A 24,534-nucleotide genomic window follows, 5' to 3' on the forward strand; every position below is an offset into this window, starting at 1 on the left:
AGTATCTTATTATCTTCAAAATTTCTTTATTCCCAGTGAACTCACATGTTTTCTGTAATTATAAATTATGTTATAAGACATCAATCTTTCCCCCAAAAGAACGTATGGCATATTATTATATTCTCATTCTCATGAAATAAAGCAAGACTGGTAGCACTAAGTGGAAAGCGTCTATCTCAATTTTAAATGTTGAATCTGTACTTTTCCCTGGCTTAAGTCTAGAGCAACCAGGTAGTATATATGCTGTAAAACTTCTATTTTAGTGTTCAAAGATATTTAGGAATAAATCAATTGATCTCTCTATTTTAGATGTGAAATAAGGACCAGAAAGCATTGTTCCTCTTTCCAGGCAGTGAAATTCCTGCCTATTCATTAACTGGCAAAACAGTAGAGGTGGGAGCCCAGTGGTCTTGGGTGGAATGTCCTGTGGAATTCCCTGGGATTGAGGAAACATGCAGAACCCTCAAGAAGAAACCACACTGGGCAACAAGAGGGTGGCCCCATGTGAGGGACAGGGGGACCGAATCGCATTTCCTGATTTCCTATTTTAGCCTCACTCTCTTCTCTCCTCAAATTCTTACCACTCCCTTTATCCTCTCTGACTCACCTCGTGGCCCAGTTCATTAAAGGGGACAGAAGGTGGAGGCAAATTGAGAAACCAGCAGTGGGCAGATGTTTTATTTTTAATGTGAAATGTCTCTTAGGGGGCTTATGTTGATGTGCTTGAGAAAGTACTTTGGGAAAAAAAAAACAAACTCTACTAATATATAATGCTTCCAGCATGTATTTATTTCCACTTAAAATATTATTGTAGCAGTTCCTCTTGGATAAGGCACCTTGGGAATGATGTTATCAGAAATTCTACATCCACATAGTTTTCTTTTCCTGTTGTTTTGGTTTTGAGTTGGGTGGTGTTGGTATAGCTTTTGCCCACCTTTCCCCTGGTAGTTGTTGGATGCATTAAATTCTACAAATGTGATTTTATAAATTAGTTGCCCTCCTAATGGCCTCCTGGCTGTACATTCTTCCCTACCTTCATAATCCATCAGCATCGTGAAAGCACAGAGGGACATTGAGCAGAGTTCTGTGCTGGCGCCACCGCACTCTGTAGCCTGTAAGAGAGCAGCAAAGAGGAATGAGTTGCTCAGGTATAGACGGGGGTGGGTGCATAGAGACTTCCGCTGTGGCACGGCCCTTCATGTCCAGGGTAGGCATGAAGCAATGGACTATTCCAGATTGTGCATAGGAAACCACACTGCACTCTTAGACGGATTTTTGCTCTAAAGAAAACTAATTCAAAATAAGGTGCTTTCTACCTGAAAGAATGGCATGAACTGAGAAAAGAGATATATAGAGAGATCTCTGTGTACTACGATCAGGTTGCACATATTCTGAGATTTATGTATTCTTATTTAGTTCAATTCCTTATTTATTGACCACTTACTGTGTACAATATTGTATTAGATTCTTTTAGGATTACAGTTGACCCTTGAACAACTTGGGGGCTTGGCACACTGACCATACACAGTAGAAAATCCAGGTATAACTCTGATTCCCCCAAACTTAACTACTGATAGCCTGCTGTTGACCAGCAACAGTTAATAACATGTTTTTTGTATGTTATATGTATTATATACTGTATTCTTACAATAAAGTAAGCTAGAGAAAAGGAAACGTTTCTAAGGAGAAAATACATCTATGGTACTGTTATGTATTTATCCATACAGTAAGTTTACACCGCCTGTTTACAAGATGAATCATCTGTCTGAAATGGAAGCAACCCCAGCTACAGACCTCAGTCTCTGTTACATATCAAGCAAATCAAGTTTTTCTTGTAATGTCAAATGTCATGACTTTTCTCTGCTTCTTGGGAGCACTTCCAGCATCACTAGTGTCACTTCATGTGGATCCCATGGTGTTATTCAAGGTTTACAGTACAGCACGAAACAGGACGAAAAATACATGTGAACAGGGAGAGGGCACTTTTTACTGTGGTGCGCAATTCACTGGGGATGAACTGCTCATGATGGAATGTTGAGTATCACAGAACGTTTTAAGTGGATACTTGCAACACCTGAGCTCATTGCAACAACAACAGGAGGAGGCTATGAAATTATTACTGTACTGTGGTATGCACTACGGTTAAATTTATGCAGTTACAATTTAATACTGCATCTTGATGTTTGTATACACTTCTCTCAACTGAGAATAGCACCATATACGATCTGTGAGTGTGTACATAAGTTTTACTAAATTTTAACTTTTGCAATAGTTTTGTTATATTTTATGGTAGTAAATAATAAAATAGACTAGGTATCTACATACATTTTATGCATTCATGACATACTTAACTTTTTCTATTTTTGTTGATATTTCTAGCTGCATGGTTTGTCTTTGAGTTTTTTCAAATTGTTGCAAAACTCCAAAACATTTTCTAACACATTTATTGAAAAAAATCTATGTGTAACAGTTCAGACGTGTGTTGTTCAGTGATCAACTATATGTCTAAAGAGTACAAATCAGTCTGTAACCTTCCCCAGCCTCTCCATGCTAAAGGAACTACAGGAAACTTTCGCACGCAAGATGTGTGGAGATTCTGCTGCTGCACTTGTAGCAGGCATAAGAACGTTCAAATAGGCCGGGCGCGGTGGCTAATGCCCGTAATCCCAGCATTTTGGGAGGCCAAGTCGGGTGGATCACAAGGTCAGGAGTTCGAGACCAGCCTGGCCAGCATGGTGAAACCCCATCTCTACTAAAAATACAAAAAATTAGCCGGGCATGGTGGCATGCTCCTGTAGTCCCAGATACTGGGGAGTCTGAGGCAGGAGAATTGCTTGAACCCAGCAGACAGAGGTTGCAGTGAGCCGAGATCGTGCCATTGCACTCCAGCCTGGGTGAGAGAGCAAGACTCTGTCTCAAAAAAAAAAAAAAAAAAAAAAAAGAACATTCAAATAAGATTGGAGACAAATCGAATTTCCTTAGCTCTGCCCAGCATAAGGCCTGCAATCAAGATCCACTCAGGTCCTCTTATGAAGGAATAGACATCTCTTCCAGCATTAAAATGGTAAATTCCTTGCATGTATTTACAAAGAAAGTTATAAACACCAGGAAACATCAACCTCACCAGGAGGTGAGGTAGAGTTCACCCTTCCATCTCACCTGAAGTGGAAAATGCAGCCAAGTCACAGCTTCCTAGGTGATGCACGTCCATGCAAGCTGGACTGCATTGCTGGCCTGACATTTGCACCTGGCAGCTCCTCGCCACCCCCTCTTTCCACCTTCCTTGAGCCCAGGCTCTGCTGCCCGGGAACTGCCATTCTAGGACAGCTCATTTCATCAAGATGAACTTCTCCGCATAGCCCTAAGAGGACAGTATCATTTCCAACTGGAAATAGCAAGAACTTAATTAATCTACTAAGGATTCATATAAAGCATCCCTCTGTAGTGGTAAGGGTCCTCGGCAAGTTTATCTGTGCCCTCGATGCCAATGTGCAGATTGTTTTTACTGCTGTTTTAGTGTATTAGGGCATATCAGCGAGGAGACTTGTACTAATTAACCTGGAGGTGGCTCTTCTTTCTTTAGTTGCTCTTTTCCACATGTTAGCCTTTGTTCATCAGTCCCCAGGACCATGCAATGAGGTGCTTATCAGCCCTCATGTCCCGTAAAGAGATAGCAGGCTATCTCTCAAGTTAGCACAGTGGTTAAAATGTAATCCACTCAGGGGCATTTTCCTTTCCTTTCTTTCTTTCTTTTTTTTTTTTTGGAAACAAAGGCTGGCTCTGTCAACTAGGCTGGAGTGCGGTGGTACAAACACAGCTCACTGTAGCCTTAACCTCCTGGATTCAAGCGATTCTCCCACCTCAGACTCCAGAGTAGCTGGGACCACAGGTGCATGCCACCATGCACAGCAATTTTTTTTTTTTTTTGTATTGTCTGTAGGGACAGGGTTTTGCCATGTTACCCAGGCTGGTCTTGAACTCCTGGGCTCATGAGATCCTCCTATCTCAGTCTCCAGAAGTGCTGGGATTACAAATATGAGGCACTTTGCCTGGCACTAGGGGACACTTTCTCAGTGAGACCTAACTCATTTGGGGCTCAGTGAGGTGATATTTTCTTAATTGAGTTGTGCTTGAAAAAATCCAGATATCTATTCATCTTTGAAAAAAATTAATTTTCATTGGCTGTCTCCTCATCATTAATAAGCATGGCTGTGTTACATGCTTAAGACAAATATTAGCAGAGAAGAAGAAAGTCAGACCCGGATAACTTAGCAGCCTGCACTGAGGTGGCACCAGGACTCCCCAGAGGAGAGACGAGGGTCCTTCTGCTCTGAGGTCCAGACTCACCATGGATAAAACAGAGATGCACCAAATCATCCTTCCCATCTCTCACATTCATTGTTCTCTAAGCTCATTCAGAGAAAAAAAAAATCTTATCTCACAGTATGTCAGGGAGATAAGTCATGTAGAAAAACATTAAAATATTTTCAGGAAAGCAAATGAGTGCACAAAAAACCTGGTGAAATCTGAGCAAGGTCTGCAGACTAGTTTCTGATATTGTGCCAATGGCAACTTTCCAGTTGTAATCATGAACTATAGTTATGTAAGATACTGCCTGAGGGAGGCGGGGCCATAGGCACAAGGACCTCTCAGTACTATATTTGTAACTTGCTGTGTTTATACTTATTTCAAAACAAAAATTATATGTGTATATTTATATATATGTATACATGTTATGTTTGCAATACATGTGCCTATATTTGGATACATGTGTCTATTTTAGGAGGACCTAGGATGATGTAACTGCTTTCATACTAGTTAAGAGAATTCCCAAATTTCAGGGAAAGTCTAAAGTTATAGAGTTTGTAACTCAGGGTGCAGAACTCAGATTTTGGCTGATTCTTGTGAGCTCCTGGGATGAGTGGGTGGGACAGAGAGGTTTCTCCACCACCACACTCCTTCCCTGGCTGGAGACCAGATGGTTAAGGACTGATGGGTGCCAGAGAGCAGCAGCCCCCCATGTGGGTCCAGAACCCAGAGGCTGGAGTAGTTCATGCCTGCTCCTGCCTCCCAGGTATTCAAGAGAAACCCACCATCTCCACACACCAGCAAAACACCAGCAGAACAGAGGCCCCAAATAATGACTTCTCCTTTCTCATCTTATCTTGCCACCTGACCAGCTCCTGGGCTCCTCAATCCAAAGTTGGGGAAGAGAGAAGGGAATGTCAGTGGAAACCACTTTTGCTATAAACTCTCATCCTTCAGATGTTCTTTCAGTGGGTACAGTGTTTAGTGCTGTGCTAGGTGCTGGGGAATCAAGAGTAAATAAGAGGCCATCTTTGCCCTCAGGGAGTTTTTGGTCTCATGGGTTTGGGGCAATGCAGGTCTGTAAACTGGAATTGTAAAAGTGAAGTGGCCCAGGTCCCATTTGTTGTAGTGGTGCACAGAGAGACAGTCTTGAGAGGTGAGGAGACATTTCCCAGAGGAAGTAACATCCAAGTTGAGACTTAGAAGACAGCTGGAAGGATGAGAAAGGAGAATAATTCTGTGGAGTCCTAATTAGGCAAAAGGAATCAGGCTGGTGACACTGAGGAAAAAAGAAAGAGAAAGCAGATAAGCTATAAGTTTGCCTTTCTTCATGGTCCAGGACCATAGCCCTCCTGCACAAATAGCTCACATTCTTCCTGTGCCCAGCTATCACCAGGCCCTCAGCTGATGGAAAAATGCAGGTTATCCCACTGCAACCTTGGTGTTATCAGTACTGCACAAAGCCCTCTTCAGCACGCAGCAAAAGCAACATCCTATAAAACCCCCAGCAAGACTTTGTCTCTTGGCATTCAGTTCCTCTCTTGCTGGCCTGCTTGTTGCTGCCTTGCAACATATTTTCATACTTTCTTCAATAAATCTGCCTTTATCTACAACTGTCTTGGTAAATTCTTCTTACTGCCCATGGTATACTGGCCTCAGATAGTTGCTTCACCTGCTACACATTCTTTTTTTTTTTTTTTTTTTTTGAGACGGAGTCTTGCTTTGTCGCCCAGGCTGGAGTGCAGTGGCGCGATCTCGGTTCACTGCAAGCTCCACCTCCCGGGTTCACACCATTCTCCTGCCTCAGCCTCCCGAGTAGCTGGGACTACAGGCGCCCACTACCACGCCCGGCTAATTTTTTTGTATTTTTAGTAGAGACGGGGTTTCATCGTGTTAGCCAGGATGGTCTCGATCTCCTGACCTCGTGATCCGCCCGCCTCGGCCTCCCAAAGTGCTCGGATTACAGGCGTGAGCCACCGCGCCCGGCCTGCTACACATTCTTTAAGCAGAAGAAATATATGTGCAGGGTCCCAGAGGCAGGAGGAGCAGACAGACGAGAGGAATTTGGCTAACATGGGGAAATGGTCCAATTGTGCAGGCTTCTCACTCTGTTTCAAGAAGTTTAGACTTCAGCCAAAGAAAGGCAGGGACTACTGTTACTGAAGGCTTTTAAAATCCAAGGGTGGCTTGATCCCTCTGATTGCAGCACAGTGAGGAGGTCATAGGAGGTGAGAGATGAGAGGGGGTGAAAGAAGGCAGTGGAGAAAGAGAAAAAAGAATGGATTAGGGGGATGTTGAGAAAGTAGAATTGACATGATTTTGCGACTCATTGAATGTGGGGAATGAAATCAAGTATGCTGCCTGAATTTCTGGCTTGGACATCTGGTGGACAGTGGATCATTCATTAAGAAGGAATGCATAGGAGGGAATAAGATGAAATTGCCTGGGGACAATGTTATGTTTAGGAACTTGAGAAAACCCAAGTGGAAATTTCCAGAAGGGAGTTGAATATTCTGGTTTAGAACAGGAGTTGGCAAACTATAGCCCATGAAGCAGGCTTATTTTTTTTATTTTTTTTTTTTTTGAGACGGAGTCTCGCTCTGTCACCCAGCCTGGAGTGCAGTGGCGCGATCTCCGCTCACTGCAAGCTCCGCCTCCCGGGTTCACGCCATTCTCCTGCCTCAGCCTCCCGAGTAGCTGGGACTACAGGCGCCCGCCACCGCGCCCGGCTAATTTTTTTGTATTTTTAGTAGAGACGGGGTTTCACCATGTTAGCCAGGATGGTCTCGATCTCCTGACCTCGTGATCCGCCCGCCTCGGCCTCCCAAAGTGCTGGGATTACAGGCGTGAGCCACCGCGCCCGGCCGAAGCAGGCTTATTTTTATAAATCAAGTTTTATTGGAACATGGCCACACCCATTCTTTTACTATTTTCTGTGGCTATATTTGCACCACCTTAGCAGAGTTGAGCAGATGTGACAGAGACAGTACAATGACCAGCAAGCCGATAAAATATTTGTTATCATCGCTTTACAGAAAAAGTTTGCCAATTCCTGGTGTAGAGCCTAGGAAAGAGGTCTGAGCTGGAGATGTGGAATCAGCAGTTGTCAGCAGATAGGTGGGACTGAAGCAATGGGGGTGGACAAGCTTGCTCAGAGAGAGAAAAAGAGGCCCTAGGATAAAGCCCTCAACAACACAAGGACCCAGAAGAAGAGAATTCTGTAGAGATGACTGAGAACAGTTAGCCAGAGGGGAAAATTGACAGTGTGAGTCCAGAGAAGCCAGCAAAAGTGAAAACTGTAAAAAGGTGGGAGTGGTCATGGGTACCAAAGACTTGTGAGAAATCAAGTGAGATGTATCCTGTTTATGCCAGAAGGTAAGAGCAAATGAGGCCAACATAACCTTAATAATACCAATCTCAATGGCCCAGACTCCAGCAAAGTCTACTCTGGCTACCGCTACCACTAAACATATGTAAAACTCAGTAAAATAGCAATTTTAATTAAATTCCTGACCTATCTCTGTAATACTCCTTTCCCAACATTTTTGCCTGCGTATTCTTTGATTGCCTCTTCAATAATGTTGTAATATCATAGTCTATGAGAGAAGAGAATAATAAACTATTTTGGCTCTAGTATTTTATTATTGATAGATTTAAATTTTTCTTCTGGCTTCATAGCTCAGGATCGATAATGGAAGATAAGTTTTCAGGATTCTTGGCACACTTAGGAAAATCTTTATCAAACTATTTTTATGTATGAACTGTAAGATTTGGAACAATTCCCAGATGGGATGAGCTACACTCTTTTCTAGCTTTGTACATTTCTATTTTTCTTATTCAACTTTTATTTTAAGTTCAGGGATGAAAGTGCAGGGTTGTTACATAAGTAAGCATGTGTCATGGGGGTTTGTTGTGCAGATTATTTCATCACCCAGGTATTAAGCCTAGTACTCATTAGTTATTTTTCCTGATGCTGTCTCTCTTCCCATCCTCCAACCTCTGATAGGCCCCAGTGTGTGTTGTTCCCCTCGATGTGTCCATGTGTTCTCATCATTTAGCTCCCACTTATAAGTGAGAACATGCGATATTTGGTTTTCTGTTCCTGTGTTAGTTTGCTAAGAATAATGGCCTCCAGCTCCATCCATGTTCCTGCAAATGCACATGTCATGTGACACAATCGTGATGTAATCTATGGTCTTGCATATTTACATTACACCACCAGGTAAGTCAGCACAAGGGAGGTGAAGACTATTCTGAATCTGTTTTACACAGGGACAGCTAGCAATAACATACACAGAAATGACTCCATACCACATAAATAAATCCCATGGAATCCAAACTCAATGACTCAACTCAATTCTTCTTTTGCTGGATCCTCAAAATGCCCACATCCACTCCACCACCACCCAACATGAGGGCAGAAAGAGATCAGAATTTTAGCCAATTACAGCTAAAATGTCTGCTTTTGTCAAAAGCAAATGACCAAATGGTTACATTGCCAGGGCCCCTCCAGAGCCTCAGAAAGGGCCTGTTGAAGTTGTCTTTTGCTATGGGATGAATCAAACCAAAACACAGTGGCTTAAAATAAGACGAATTATTTTATTTCTGAATTCTGAAGGTCTGCTGGGCTTGGCCAGGTGATTCTCTTTCTTGTGGTCTCTTATGAGGTCAGTGGTGGCTAGGGCTGAAACCATCTCAAAGCCTTCCTCACTCACATCTCATGGGTGACCCCAGCTGTTGCTGGAACCTCATCTGGGACTATCGGCCAAAACACTCAGAACTTCTCCATGTGTCTGGGCTTCCTAGAAGACACTGTTCAAGTAGAGGGCAAGACAATCAAGAATCTCAAGCTCTATTTCAAAACATTTCTTCCCACTCCACTACTGCTCTATATATTTTTCACAATACTTTACACCTTCTAACATAATAGTTATTATAGATGTACATGTATGTCTTACTATAACATAAACTCCATGAGGGAAGATATTTTTAGTTTTGCTCAATGAAATATCCCCAGTGCCAAGGAAGCACTGCCCTACACATTCATCCAAATAGTAAAGTAATAAATATCTATTTTTAAACACTTTGTTAATTCTGCACACATTTACTTTTTCTAAAGGGAGAAATGTGGAACACTGAAAAGCTCCTTGAATCTTAGAATTTGTTTTTAATTAATAGACTTAATACATGGCATAACATCTTGTACTCAACTTACTCTTCATGCAACGTGTAAGCATAAATGCCAAAGATCTTACTTTCAAGCATCAGCATTAATATAGCAAGTTAGGAAGGTAGATGGTTTGGTCATTACAAAAGCTCTTGAAGTAGGCAAAAACCATTGTTTTACATGGTAGCCAAGATCACACTAATGATAAGTATTTCTGGCTTAACCAGTCCTCACAGCAATATGCTAAATTAATGAAAACAAACATGGGCATTGTTTGGGTGTTACTGACATCAACTACAAAACAGAAATGAACAGAAATTGAAAACTATATTGTCAAATACAATTAAAATAGCCAAATACATTATTTCTAGGTAAAATCTTTATAACTTCAAATACTGCAAGTTTTCTTTCAAAAACTTACAGTACTTGAAAGAACGAAAATCAGCTTAATCCAGCACAGGGGAAAGAAACACATGAGATAACTGAATTTTACAACCAAGGTCAGAGAGAATATCATACTATCACCGCGGGAGGAAGGGTGAGTGGGTAGAAATACCTGTTATTGGTTTTTAAGTAGATCATAGCCAAAGCTAGAGTAGCACCTGGACAAGTCACATCCACATTTTTGGTATCTCCTTCCTATTGAAAGAAGAGTTTATGCATGTAAAAGAGTTCTAAATTATTATAAAATTCCTCTGATAACTATGCTTAAAATTAACATATTTACCAATGTCAGGATGAACACTAGTATTTTCCAATTAACTTCCCAGCTTCCAGACTTTTGATCTATTACTTTGCTGTGTACTTACTTTGATTTGATAACTTGGTGATTTATGTTTCTCCCTATGCATTCCTGTTTGAAAGCGCCTATGTCCTCCAACCATGTACTGATAGAGCTGCTCAGGCACATTGAGATCAGACATACCTATCAAATTGCTGCCATGCTGGAAAAGACAATAACAGACGAGTGAAAAGAAATTTTATGGAGGAAGATCCATAACACATACCCATAACAAATATAAAAATGAACTAACTTTAAAGCAGGTTATTTCAGGTTTTGTTTTTTTTATTTCCAATTTAAAGCAAACATTAATCATGAGTTAATAAATATTAATAATTCTCATAAAAGTTTTAATACATGAATGTTCAACTTTAAGTACTGTCTTAAAATACATAAGAGCTTTAGAGTTAGTTACATTTAACAATAAAGAAAAATATTAGTTATATAATTGAAACCTGAACTGTAAATACCTGAATACTGTCATTATTGTACTTAAGAACTTTTCCAACAATAACTATGATAATAATAGTAATTTATTAAATGCATGCTCTGTGTCAGGCACTATTCTGTGTGTTTAACATGAATGAACAGCCATATCAAATAGCTACTATTAAAACCCTATTTTATAAATAAGGAAAGTGTGGCACAGAGGGATTAAGCCCAAGGTTATACAGCTATTATAGTAAGTTGCAGGGCTATATATAAAACACGGCCATCTGGCTCAACAACCCATGAAGCTGATTAAGCAACAGACAATAATGTAGTTAAATGACTTGACTCACTAGTTAGGACCAGAATTCAAGATGCAATTCCCTGTGTGATTCTTTTCTTTTTTTTTTTGAGACGGAGTCTCGCCTTCTTGCCCAGGCTGGAATGCAGTGGTACGATCTCGACTCTCTGCAAGCTCCGCCTCCTGGGTTCACACCATTCTCCTGCCTCAGCCTCCCGAGTAGCTGGAACTACAAGCGCCCACCACCATGCCCGGCTAATTTTTTTGTATTTTTAGTAGAGACGGGGTTTCACTGTGTTAGCCAGGATGGTCTGGATCTCCTGACCTCGTGATCCGCCCATCTCGGCCTCCCAAAGTGCTGGGATTACAGGCATGAGCCACCACACCCAGCTGATTATTTTCCATTATACCACCAGCCTCTTTAGCTCACGTGCCAATGTGAATTCAAGGCCCTAACAGATGGTCAACCACAAGGTGGATTTTCAGAACACACATGAGAAAAAATTCCTTCCACTATAACTTTTTTTTTTAAGATGGAGTCTCACTCTTGTTGCCCAGGCTGGAGTGCAATGGTGTGATCTTGATTCACCACAACCTCCGCCTCCTGGGTTCAAGCGATTGTCCTGCCTCAGCCTCCCGAGTAGCTGGGATTACAGGCATGTGCCACCACACCTGGCTAATTTTGTATTTTTAGTAGAGATGGGGTTTCTCCATGTTGGTCAGGTTGGTCTCGAACTCCTGATCTCAGGTGATCCGATCACCTTGGCCTTATAACTTTCTTTATATCATTTAGTTTGACCATAACAATGTATTGGTGGTTTTTCAAGGGGAACCACATTTCAAGTGAAACAATCATTTAATGAAACATTTCTGGTAATTCTGTACACATCTCTTGGATGGAGTTAAAGATGGGTCAATCTGATACTGCATTTTGTCACAAGGAAGATGCTACTGGGACAACATTCTGGGATACACAGTGAACATCACTATGGCAAAAGGGGGTTAGGGTTTGTTTCAAGCAGCTACTATAGACTCTTAAGGCTCCCGATCATATACGTTTTCACTATTCTCTGTTTTCAGTCATAGTGGGCTGTCACTTATTCATTCTATGTCTTGAACATTTAAAAAAAAAAAAAACTTTATTCCCTTTAGTTTGTTCATGAACACTGTAAGCTGGAGGAAAAGAAATCTTAAAGTCTCACTCTTGACCACAGTTTCTCTCAATTTGCAAATCTGGTACCTTGAAAAATATCCAAAAAGACAAGAGAGCTGGGCAGAAGATTAAGTCATAGTAAGGGACAATATTCAGGTTTAGGTGTCAACGTTATTTGTCTCAACATGTAGATGTCCTAACTGAAGCATGGGAAGGCATAGGCTATGCTTACCCCCAAGCAGACCATGCCCAGGGCCAAGCCAGCAGCTAAGGAGTATGACTTTCTGTCAGTGCAGTATTCCATTTCAGGACCAGGAGGCCGTCCTGTAAAAAGAAAAGCAACACAGTTCTAACTAGCTTCTCAAAATCTCATCTCATAAAAATCTTAGAGTTAACTTTCTAGCAAGTTGCACTGGAGATACGAATGGAATATAACTCCATTCAGAAAGTTATGACACTATAATAAATGGTGTCCACAACTGTAGGTTTACCTACCAAAAAAAAAGGGCCCAAAATAGTTCTTTTTAAATTGCCAATTTAAGTCTTTATAAGCAATGATATTCAAATACTGTGAAACTTTGAGTCTTATCAAAAAAATTACCAAGTAGTAGAAAAAAATTTTAAAGGAAAAAAGGTAAGAGTATTCGAAAAAAAGTTTTATTTTTTTTTTTAAAACATCTCGGCCGGGTGTGCTGGCTCATGCCTGTAATCCCAGCACTTTGGGAGGCTGAGGCAGGTGGATCACTTGACGTCAGGAGTTGGAGACCAGATGGCCAACACGGTGAAACCCTGTCTCTACTAAAAATACAAAAATTAGCCAGGGTGGCAGGTGCCTGTAATCCCAGCTACTCGGGAGGCTGAGGCAGGAGAATCGCTTGAACCTGGGAGGCGGAGGTTGCAGTGAGCCAAAATCAGGTCACTGCACTCCAGCCTGGGCGACAGAGTGAGACACCATCTCAGCAACAACAACAACAAAATATCTTACATTTTGTTTTCATTACTTTCAAATCCACACATCACATGTGGTGAAACATGTTCGAATGATGATAATGAATAAGGAGGTCACTTACTTATGTTGTTAAGCTGTTAAATATTATGTTTAGACATTTATTTCGAGTGTATATAATAATGAGCCCTACTATGGTAGACTTTCTGTGTACTGATCCTAGAAGTCTGACTGGATACAAAATTCACACTTTTAAAAAGCATCCTATAACTCTAACACCACCTTGTTGAAAACGATAAAATGTACTATGTATTAAAACCCTTCCCTCTGAAAAAATGTTCACATTCCTGAAATTTTATCCCTATAGGAAAAAAATGCAATTTAAAAAAAAAGAAAAAAGGCTGGGCGTGGTGGCCCTTGCCTGTAATCCCAGCACTTTGGGAGGCCAAGGCAGGCGGATCACTTGAGGTCAACGAGTTCGAGACCAGCCTGTCCGACATGGAGAAATCCCATCTCTACTAAAACTACAAAAATTAGCCAGGCATGCTGACAGACACCTGTAATCCCAGCTACTTGGTAGGCTGAGGCAGGAGAATTGCTTGAACCTGGGAGGCAGAGGCTGCAGTGAACCGAGATCGCGCCACTCCACTCCAGCCTGGGTGACAGAGCGAGACTCTGTCTCTAAATAAATAAATAAATAAATAATAAAAATTAAAGAAAAAATCACACAAAGGTAATCAGTGTAATGTTTATACATAACAACAAAGGATTATTAGAAACAATCTAAAAAGTTCTAAAAGTTAAAAAAAGGCATTTTGCAGACCATCGACTCAATGAATATTATACAAAATGTGTTTTAAAATACATTTATAACAATGATCTATAAAAACAATTTTTAGGCTGGGCACGGTGGCTCACGCCTGTAATCCCAGCACTTTGGGAGGCTGAGACAGGCGGATAACGAGGTCAGGAGATCCAGACCATCCTGGCTAACACGATGAAACCCTGTCTCTACTAAAAATACAAAAAAATTAGCCAGGCGTAGTGGCGCGCGCCTGTAGTTCCAGCTACTCGGGAGGTTGAGGCAGGAGAATGGCGTGAACCTGGGAGGCGGAGCTTGCAGTGAGCCAAGATTGCACCACTGCACTCCAGCCTGGGCAACAGAGTGAGACTCTGTCTCAAAAAAAAAAAAAAGTTTTTAATGTACATTCTGACAGTAATTATATAAAAAGGCATATACATATGAATTAAAGATGAAATCTTCTATATACAGTGTGAAAGAGGTATGCCGCAGCTGTGAGACTGTGCAGTGACATCATTAGACATCATCATGATATAGTCAAAGAAGGGTAGAATATTTTGCAGATGAACATGCTTTAACAACCAGTGTTGAATATTTTCAGAATAAGCATTTTTCAGATCTCTGACTTATGCTACCATGCATTGTGATAGCCAAAACATTTCAACTTTGGGAACAATTTCATTTATCATTATAGTAGACTAAACTATGGGTCCCAATCTTCACTGGTTCTCTCTTAGGTTTCTATCAACACCACGCGAGAAACACACCCTCCAGCCTGGGTCCCAGAATGAGGCAGGTGAGGCAGAACAGCAGCAGAACAGCCGGCTACACATCTACAGCCTAAAGCAGAGCTGCCTGGGCCAATGCTATGCCTGTATGTATGTAGCATCACTGTGGCAATAGCTATCTGATACAATTATACTAAAGAATAATACATCTTTAACAATATATTCACAAATGCATATAGAAAAGATCTTGAATAGGACATATAAGTATGTAATAAATTGTTGAGCATATTAATAATGCCAATAGCATTTCCATTTGGCAGAAAAAGATGACAACACATAAATACAGATTTCCAAAAAGTTTGGACCCAATAAAAAACAGAGACAATGTTCACTAAAGTGAGTGTGTGGACCTTACCATTTCCAGGTTCATCACCAACATACCCACCAGCATGTAAAGGAGGAAAGCAGGAGCCCATTACTTGACTTCTATTGGAAGTGCTGTTATCCAACACAGTAAACACTGTGATGTGTTTAGTTTAGTGTCTCTCAGGGACCAAAACAATCTACTCTGAGTTTTAAGTGCAGGCCACTGCTAGACACTGCTGGTAAAGCAGGATAAACAGCATACTCATAGGTGATTAGAACCACAGGTACCTCATTAAATGTGACCACTGGAATTCAGTAATGAGCTAGCAAATAAATATGGAGGTTAATAACCTGCAGTTACATTAGCCTTGGATAACATTACTTAGAGTTTTGTTGTTTTTTTTTTTAATTAGTACTAGATCATTCTTTGCTCACAAAAGCTACCATTGTCTTTCCTTAATTTTTATAATTTTACTATCATTTTTACTTGGGTTCATGTGGAGTGGAGAGTACATGCCTATGAAGATTCAGCACTATTAATCCCTTACCTATCTCAGCCAACAGGACTTCTGCAGTATGTCTGTGAGCTGTCCCTTGATATACAAGGCCAATGCCAACCACTGCAGCCACTTGGACATTGTGAGGAACATCCAGCTCTGTGGACGTTGGGGGTAAGAGAGCAGGAATGTGAATGCTAAGAAGCCGAGTAATAGACATATCCGTGGTGCCTAGTTTTGCAGCAGAAACACCAAGTAGCAGTCCAGTGCTTGTCATTTCATGGCCCTAAGATAGAAACAAAACAAATACATAGTTTAAAATAAAATACTGCCTGCCACTTTCAAGAAGTACTTTTATGCTGACAGGCAAGGTGAGAGGCACTGAGAATATAGCAGTAAACTAAACGAACATGGTCCTTGCTCTCATGGACCTAATGTCTTAATAGGAAAAAAAAGTGTTAAATTAAAAAACATAAACAAACATATTATTAAAAAGTAGTACAATAAGAAAGTACAAAGTATTATGAAAGAGTATTTTAAAATAGCTTAATTTAAATTGGGAGGGACTAGAGGATTATTAGGGATGAAATCTCTAAAGATTATACAAAGAAATTTATATTAGGACCTGAAGGATGAAAACAAATTAGCCAGGAACAGTGGCAGGAAAGGGGACACTCAAGTTTAGAAGGTGAGGAAGATTGTTTCAGGTGATAAAACAGCATGTAAATAAATGGCTCTGAGGCGATTCAGAAATAAACCTTCACATTAACATCAACTGACCACAAGGGTGCCAAGACAATTCAATAGGTAAAGGGTAGTCTTCAAAAAACAGTGCTGGGACAAGTGGAAGGACACATTCAAAAGAATGCCACAATATAACAAGTGTTGGCAAAAACATGGAGAGATTGGAACTCTCATGTACCGCTGATGGGGTTGTAAAATGGTGCAGTCATTATGGAAAACAGTTTACAGTTCCTCAAAAAGTTAAACAGAGTTACCATATAACCCAGCAATTCCACTCCTAAGTATGTACCACTACTTACCATTACTTCATTACTCTTGAGTAATGAAAACATACATCCGCACAAAAACATGTATACAAATGTTCATAGCAGTATTATTCGTAATAGCTAAAAAGTACAAATAACCCAAATATTCATCAATATATGAATAAAATGTACATTCATAAAATAAAACATTTATTCAACAATAAAAAGGAATGTATTGCTGATAGATGGCACAACATGGATGAACCCTAAAATTATCAGGCTGAGTGAAAGAAGCCCATCCTAAAATACCATATTTTGTATGACTCCATTCATATGAAAGGTCCAGAAAAGGCAAACCCATAGACACGGAAAGTAGATTAGTGGTTGGCAGGAAGTGAAGTGAAGGTGGGGGGGTGAGGTAGAGGAATGGGGAGTCACCACTAGTGGGTACAAGGTTCCTTTATGGGGTGAAAAAGATGTTCTAAAATTAACAGTGGTGATGGATGCACAACTCTGTGAATATACTAAAAACCACTGTACCACATACTTTAAACAGTGAATTGTATGGTATGTGAATTTTATATATTTATAAAATTCCTTAAAAAAAATAACGCTGTGAAGTGAAAGAGTTTAGTTTGCCAGGGAGCTAAAACAGCCAATCTGTATGGTTAGAGTGTGGGGGAGCAAGAAGAGTGGGGCTGGGTGCAGAGGCTCACGCCTATAATCCCAGCACTTTGGGAGGCTGAAGCGGGCAGATCACCTGAGATCAGGAGTTCAAGACCAGCCTGGCCAACATGGTGAAACCCCGTTTCCATCAAAAATACAAAAATTACCCAGGTGTGGTAGTGCGCACCTGTAATCCCAGCTACTCAGAAGGCTGAGGCAGGAGAATTGCTTGAACCTGGGAGGTAGAGGTTGCAGTGAGACGAGATCACACCACTGCACTCCAGCCTAGGTGACAGGGTGAGACTCCATATCAAAAACAAAAACAAAAACAAAGAAGAACAGTGGTACCAACTAGGGCTGGAGAAGTGAACAGGATCACACCAGCTCCTAGAATGTATATTAAGAGCAATGGTCGATCCCCCTTTGCCCTCTGGTGTTGGGAATGTTGGCCTTGTTCTAAACCAGTTTCCCTTCACAGAAGTTCAGCCATCATGTGGGATCAGAATAAGGTCCTGGAGCAACTAAAGGTATCTGGCCAAGGGTACATCCGAAGGACCCTACACTGGCCCCCAGTCCCCAACAGCCTGTTCAGGTGTCGGACAAAGACTTCCAATCTTTCCTATCATGTTTTTCCTACTGCTCTTCTGAGAAATGTTACTTAGTTATGTGTCTCTTTGAGAAATTGCTTCTTTTCAGGGCAGGATGCTGGGTTATGCTTGATGAAACTAAATAAACTGCCAGCCAGATGAGAATTATAGACAAATAATATGCAGGGACCCCCTGGATTCATCTTAGTCTTGAGCTCATATAGAATTCAGAGAAATCAAAGGCAGTTGACAAGGAGGGTCAAGGCTGAGTGCAAGTGAACACAACAACTCCTGCTGGCTTGATCCTCCCCTGGTCATGAATGGCCGTTGCGTGCACATCTACGACCAAGGCAAGCCTGAGAGACGCCTTGGACTCTAGCACAGCAGAGGGAAAGACTAAGGATGCCTTTTTCTCCCCTCTCTCTTTCTAAATGGGTAGCCTGCACTCCTCTCAAGTGCATCGAGACATTGGGACTCCTTTGATCCTCAGACTCTGAAGAAAAAATACCTGGTATTTATCAGTACCAAGGCTTAGCCCAGCTAGAAGTTGGAAGATGGGGACACCTAGTCAGCTCGGGAAAATAACAACTATAATACTATCCTATAGCTAGATCTCTTCAACCACAGAGAAGGAAAATGGTCCAAAATTCCATATGTATAGGCCTTTTTTGCCCTGCAGAATAACCCCAAGCTCTGTCAGCAATGTATAATAGACCTTGCACTTATAGCAGTGATATCCAGCCAGACTTAATCCAGGCAGAAGGGAAAAAACAGTCTGCCTCCTTAGAAGAGGAGACAGAGGCCCCTGCACCAGCCCAGGTCCCAGCTCCTCTTGGATCATCTCGTCCCCCTTATCCAGGCCCCCTTTTGAACCTCATCCTGTTAGAAGAGTTCGACCTGGATGCGCTCCAGCATCACTTCTTCCTTTACAGGAAATGCATAGTGAATATGGTCCTACCAAAGTACAAGTCCCCTTTTCTTTACAAGATTTGAGGCAGATAAAAAGAAATCTAGGACAATTGTGTCGACCTTGTAGGTATACTGAAGCCTTTCAGAACCTTACTCAAGTGTCTGAGCTTTCAGGGAAGGGTATCGTGTTACTTCTCAACCAGACTCTTCGAGCTTCAGAGAAGCAGGCGGCTTTACAGGTCACTGAGACATTTGGAGATGAAATGTTTATCTTATTATGGCACCTACCAAAAGGCGGAAGAAATTAGGGAGCCCTTTCTGACAGCCAAGCAGGCAGCATCCACCAATAATCCTCAATGGGACTCAGACACTGCTCTAGGAAAGTGGCCGAGAAAACATTTTCAGGGATGCACAGTGGAAGGTCTGAGAACTAGAGCCAAATCTCTCAATTACATTAAGTTATTAACCATAAACCAAGGGTCTGAAGAGAACCCTTCTGTTTTCCTGGAAAAACTGAGAGAGGCTTTAATTAAACACACATCTCTCTCCTGACTCTATAAAAGGACAGTTAATTTTGAAAGACAAGTTTATAACCCAAGCAGCCCCAGATATTAGAAGAATGCTGCAAAAAGTTAGCTATTGCACCAGACAGTACTCTAAAGAAAATCCTGAAAGTCACCACCTTGGTCTTTTATAATCGGGACCATGAGGAAGCCCAAGAAAAAGGGAGAAAAGGAACGAGAAAAAGGCAGGGCAGTAACAGCTGCCATACAGGCATATAAACTTCTCGATCCCAGGGAGCTTCTCATTCTATGACCGGCTGTTATCAGTGTGGGGGCACTAAAAGAGAGTCTGCCCCCAAAATCAGAAGCAGCCCCCACGGCCCTGTCCGATCTGTAAGGGAGACCACTGGAAGATGAACTGCCTCCAGAAACATACGTCCCGAGGTTCAGAGCCGGCTTCTCAAATGGTCCAGCAGGACTGATGGGTCCCAGGGCTCTCCTCCCCAGCTCTGACAGCCCAGGCTGCATTACCATCCAGGAGTCCCGGGTGAGTCTGGAGGTCAAAGGACTCAGAGGACGGACTTCCTACTCAACACCAGAGCAGCCATTCCTGTTCTCCTCTCCATTCCGGGCCTCCCCTCCTCCCTTAGCACAACTGTGAGGGGCGTCTCAGGAAAGCCTCTGACTCGATATTTTTCTCAATCCCTTAGCTGTACCTAGGGAGACCTTTCGTTTACCTATGCCTTTTTAATCATACCTGAAAGCCCGACTCCTCTGAGGTAGGGATATTTTAGCTCACATGGGAACCACCATCCTTATGGCTCCAGGACAGACTTTTTGCCTCCCTCTGGTGGAGACTGATATTAATCCAGAGGTTTGGGCAATTCAGGAAAATACTGGCTGAGCTACAACAGTCTCACCAGTCCAAATCCATCTCAGGGATCTCATCTCCTTCCCTAATTAAAGACAATATCCCCTAAAACCAGAAGCTAGGAAACAGTTAGAAGCCATCATTAATAACCTAAGGATGCAGGGCCTTGTTAAACTCTGCAACAGTCCTTGTAATACCCTAATATTGGGAGTACAGAAAGAAACCCAACAGGGAATGGAGACTGGTCCAGGATCTCCACCTCCTTAATGAGTAACTGGTGTAATTAACCAATTTACCCAGTGGTTCCCAATCCCTATACTTTGTTAACTTAGATACCTGAAGGAACTAAATGGTTTGCATTCTTGGATTTAAAAGATGCTTTTTTTCTGCATACCATTATACCCCAACTCCCAAAACTTGTTTGCATTCAGGGATCCCTCCAACCAGACTACCCAGCTAACCTGATGGTATTACCACAGGGTTTCCAAGACAGCCCCCACCTGTTTGGACAGGCATTGTCAAAAGATCTCTCTGAGTTCTTTCAAACTCAAGTTAGTCTTAATATGTAGATGACACTCTACTCTGTGCCCCAACTGAGGAAATTTCTCAGAAAGGCAGTAAGGCTCTTCTTAATTTTCTAACTGACAGAGGACATAAAGTTTCAAAGTCCAAGACTCAACTCCGTTAGACTTCAGTGAAGTACCTATGCCTGGTCTTGTCAGAAGGGACCAGGGCACTGGGCGAGGAGAGAATTGGACCCATTTTCTCCTTCCTTCTCCTCAAGACCCTCAGCTAACTAAGGGGATTATCAGGCATTACTGGATTCTGCAGCCTATGGATCAGAAATCTAATTAAAAGCATTGCAATGCCTAATTATAACATATCTAATAATCTAGGGGGACATGCCCATGACAACCCTATTTTGCAAAATCCTGGAATAGAACAGTCGATTTTCAGAGGCTTTCTTCCTGTCCTTTCTAGGTGTCCCTAATATATGGGCATGGATTTTCCCCCTTTTAGTTCCTCTTTGTGTTCTCTTAGTAATACTCATATTTGTTCCATGTGTACTTAACCTCCTTGTAAAATTTGTTTTTTCTCACCTAGAGGCCATCAAACTCCAAGTGGTCATGCAAATGGAACCTCGGTTGATGGCTCTCTTTTACCAGGGGACCCTTAGATAGGCCTCTAAGAGAGACCTGACTGCTGTTTCCCAAAACAACACCCTCTGTCAGCATGAAGCAGAACAGTCATCACCCCTATCCTAACAGCAGTTAGATATACCTCTTCAGAGCGGGGATTGATAGCGGTAGGAGGCAGGTAAATTCTCAGATGAAACTCAACCTTCAAGCCAAGGACAGTCAAAAGCCTGAAAACCAAGCTACAAGTTCTGGATAAATCCATGGACTAGAGAGCTCTCATTCCTGTTTGGCATGCTCTCTCCTGATTGGTCGTTATCCTTCACCTACTTTACATACACCTGCCCTTCCCCAGTTGCCTATTTCTAAATGGTGCTTTTTCAAGCATACCCACAGACCAATCAGCATGCACTTCCCCCATTTCAAGCCCATAAAAACCTCTAGACTCAGCCTCGTGGCTGGCAACCCACCTTCGGGTCCCCTCTCGCTGTTGAGAGCTTTCCTGTCACTCATTAAATTCTACCATGCCTTACTCAAAAAAAAAAAAAAAAAAAAGCAATGGGAGATCATTAATTAAATGGCTTTGACCAGAGAAGTGACATACTCTGATTTATGCTTTAGAAAGATTATTCCATGTACTATGAGACAAATGGACTTAGAAGTACAAGAATGAAGAAAGAAGAGCAAATAGAGCAATTAGGAGCTACTACAATAGCCAGGCAAGGCACAAAGCCAGGCACTGGGAGCACAGGTCTCACCTTGGTCAAGTAGTCATGGATATTGAGAGTCGCCAGCTTGGTAAGGTACCTATTCAAACCCAGAGCCATGAGAAAGCCAGCATACTCATTGGCTAACTCAGCATGCTTGGGCTTATTGTAAACAATCCAAGCTGAGTCGATCTGGGAGGCAGGAGCTATCTTCAGGCCAGCAGCCACACCATTATGAAAGCTGGCCCAGCTTGTCATGTTGGGAGGCACATCGATGTTTCCACTATTAAGGTCTACTGTTGTGTTCCGAGGAGGGGCACGCCCTATCCAGCCAAACGAAGAACATTGAGAGAATAAAAATTCACAAAACCAAGACTGTTAAATTTAGATCTTTGAGACTAAGATTACTTACATTTTCTACATTCAAAACCATTAACCCCATAATGCCTGGAATGTTAGGTCTCTATGACCACTTAAAACTTTTGTACATGTGAGTCAAACTTAATGGAACTGGAAAAACCATCACTGTCTAAACAGTTCATTGTCCTTTTTGTTAAAATGTATGAGGCTAGATAATGAGATAACTGATACCAATTTAACATTATACAGAGATGACTGGGATAATCACTGCTTTGAAATCTTTCTTTCAAACAGTAGAGAGCTTAGAAACCAAAATGAAGACTAACATCACTGTTAAACTATACAAGTTATAAATCCCAACATCTGATGACATTGATGTTAATTTCAAATGTTCTATCCTATATTTTCCCCTGGACATTAAGGAAAAATGACATCTTAAGAAAAGACAAAAGCCAGGCCTGGTGGTGCATGCCTGTCCCAGCTACTTGGGAGGCTGAGGCATGAGAATCACTTGAACCTGGGAGGCAGAGGTTGCAGTGAGCCAAGATCATGCCACTGCACTCCCACCTGGGCAGCAGACAGAGACTGCATCTCAAAAAAAAAAAAAAAAAAAAGACACAAGAACCTTAATAAATCTGCTACAGCTCTTACCTATATATGCCCCCTTCTCTCTTTTCTTCTCTCTCTCTCTATATACATACAGATATAGATATCTAATTATATGCTATTATTTAAAATGCTTAGAGATAGTTTTGTAAAAAGCATCCTTTTATAGACTTGAGTCACCCAGTGAACTTCAAAAGGGCATTCACTAGATTTACTTTTATGGTCCATTTATTTAAGAACAATGTAAATTATATGTTCACAATGCTATATGTTCTCTATGAATTTTTTCTTGATTCTTTTCTTTTTGATCTACATTATATACAGCAAACACTGAATCTTTTCAAATATATTTTGAATACTGTCTTAAGTCACGGATAAAATAATTAACATAAATATTTTAATTACTGCATAAAGTTATCCATTTCACTGCAGCTTTAAAAATACCATTTGTAAAGAGTTCTAAGATGTTATGTAAAATAAATTTTAAGTAGATGCAGAGTGTCTTATTTGTAGCATGTACACATACACACACAAAGCACAAAGTAAGACTTATTTGTCTTTACTATATGCTTTTTGTACCTAAAAGCTAACTCAACTGCTAGTGTTAGCACCACAATGAGTAATAAGTTCATAAGTTACACTTGCACTTTCTCAAAAAAGGCAGACATATCAATATGAAAAAACTGAGTGACCTTTCTGAAACTTTCATTCATCATATGCAAAAGACATAATATTTATACACAAGAGAAAATAAAATGCAAAGGGTAAGGTAAATTTTCTTCAACGAGAATAACAACATACAAAAGTACAACAGGCCACATCAGTGTGGGTTAAGCAACTATTTAAGAAAATATTTTTTCCTAAATTAACAGGATAACCTTTCTTTTTGGCCTATCAGAATGACTAAAAGAATAAAATGCTGAATTAATGTCATAAACACATTTTAAATCATGCAAATTCAATTAAATGTATTCAGAAAAAAAGATGCATATATATATTTTTTAAACCCACCCAAGTATCACTTGAGCGCTAAATCACCCAGATTGAATACATTTTAACATTTGCCAATTTTGCATTAGATTTTCTTTTTAACCCGCACTTATTATATGAAATCTTTCATATAAACAGTTGGAAAGACTACTAAAATGAACATCTATATACCATGCCTTCCATCAAGAATCAATAATTGTTAAAATTTTGCCATAGGTGCTTTACCTCTGAGACAATTTAAATATTAAAAGCAACTCTGCTCACTATGTTCCTCAGTGAGATTAGGGCTCAGAATAAGCATGATATGGAGATGGGAATGTGTTCTTCACTTAGTCAATCTCATTTCCTGCATGCTGCTCAAAGCACAAGCTTTTCACAAATCTGAGTGGAACTCTGGATTTTTAAAAGTATGCAATTTAAAATACTGTACAATTATGTTTGCATATATTATGTACTATTTATCATATATTAAATTATACATTATATACTACTACATATACTATACACTACTACAACATACGTTATACATACATTTTGTATAGGTTTCACAAAACCATATATACTATAATAGAGTTTCAATGATAATTTCAACTATGTAATTGTCACCTTTAGAACACATTCAAATCAGCATTAGGGGGACATACACTATAAAACTCATTGTAATCAAGACTATAACTACAGTTATACATAGCAGAAATAAAAACTTGTGCCAACCAGAAAGGCAATTTGACA

The 24,534-nt window shown here is 40.8% G+C and overlaps 1 protein-coding gene across 1 annotated transcript in view; it reads right to left on the minus strand.

Moving 5' to 3' along the window:
* Positions 1-8,889: 8,889 nt before the first annotated feature.
* Positions 8,890-24,534, minus strand: part of LOC109025714 (anaphase-promoting complex subunit 1) — a 68,995-nt gene continuing 53,350 nt past the window's right edge. The window contains 6 exon segments of the mRNA XM_055378218.2: positions 8,890-9,120; positions 10,032-10,114; positions 10,285-10,419; positions 12,372-12,463; positions 15,530-15,764; positions 21,898-22,169. Of these exon segments, the coding sequence (XP_055234193.2) occupies positions 9,111-9,120; positions 10,032-10,114; positions 10,285-10,419; positions 12,372-12,463; positions 15,530-15,764; positions 21,898-22,169 (827 nt within the window). The 3' untranslated portion in view covers positions 8,890-9,110.

Source organism: Gorilla gorilla, chromosome 12 (assembly GCF_029281585.2).
Source record: "Gorilla gorilla gorilla isolate KB3781 chromosome 12, NHGRI_mGorGor1-v2.1_pri, whole genome shotgun sequence".
Classification (NCBI taxonomy): domain Eukaryota; kingdom Metazoa; phylum Chordata; class Mammalia; order Primates; family Hominidae; genus Gorilla; species Gorilla gorilla.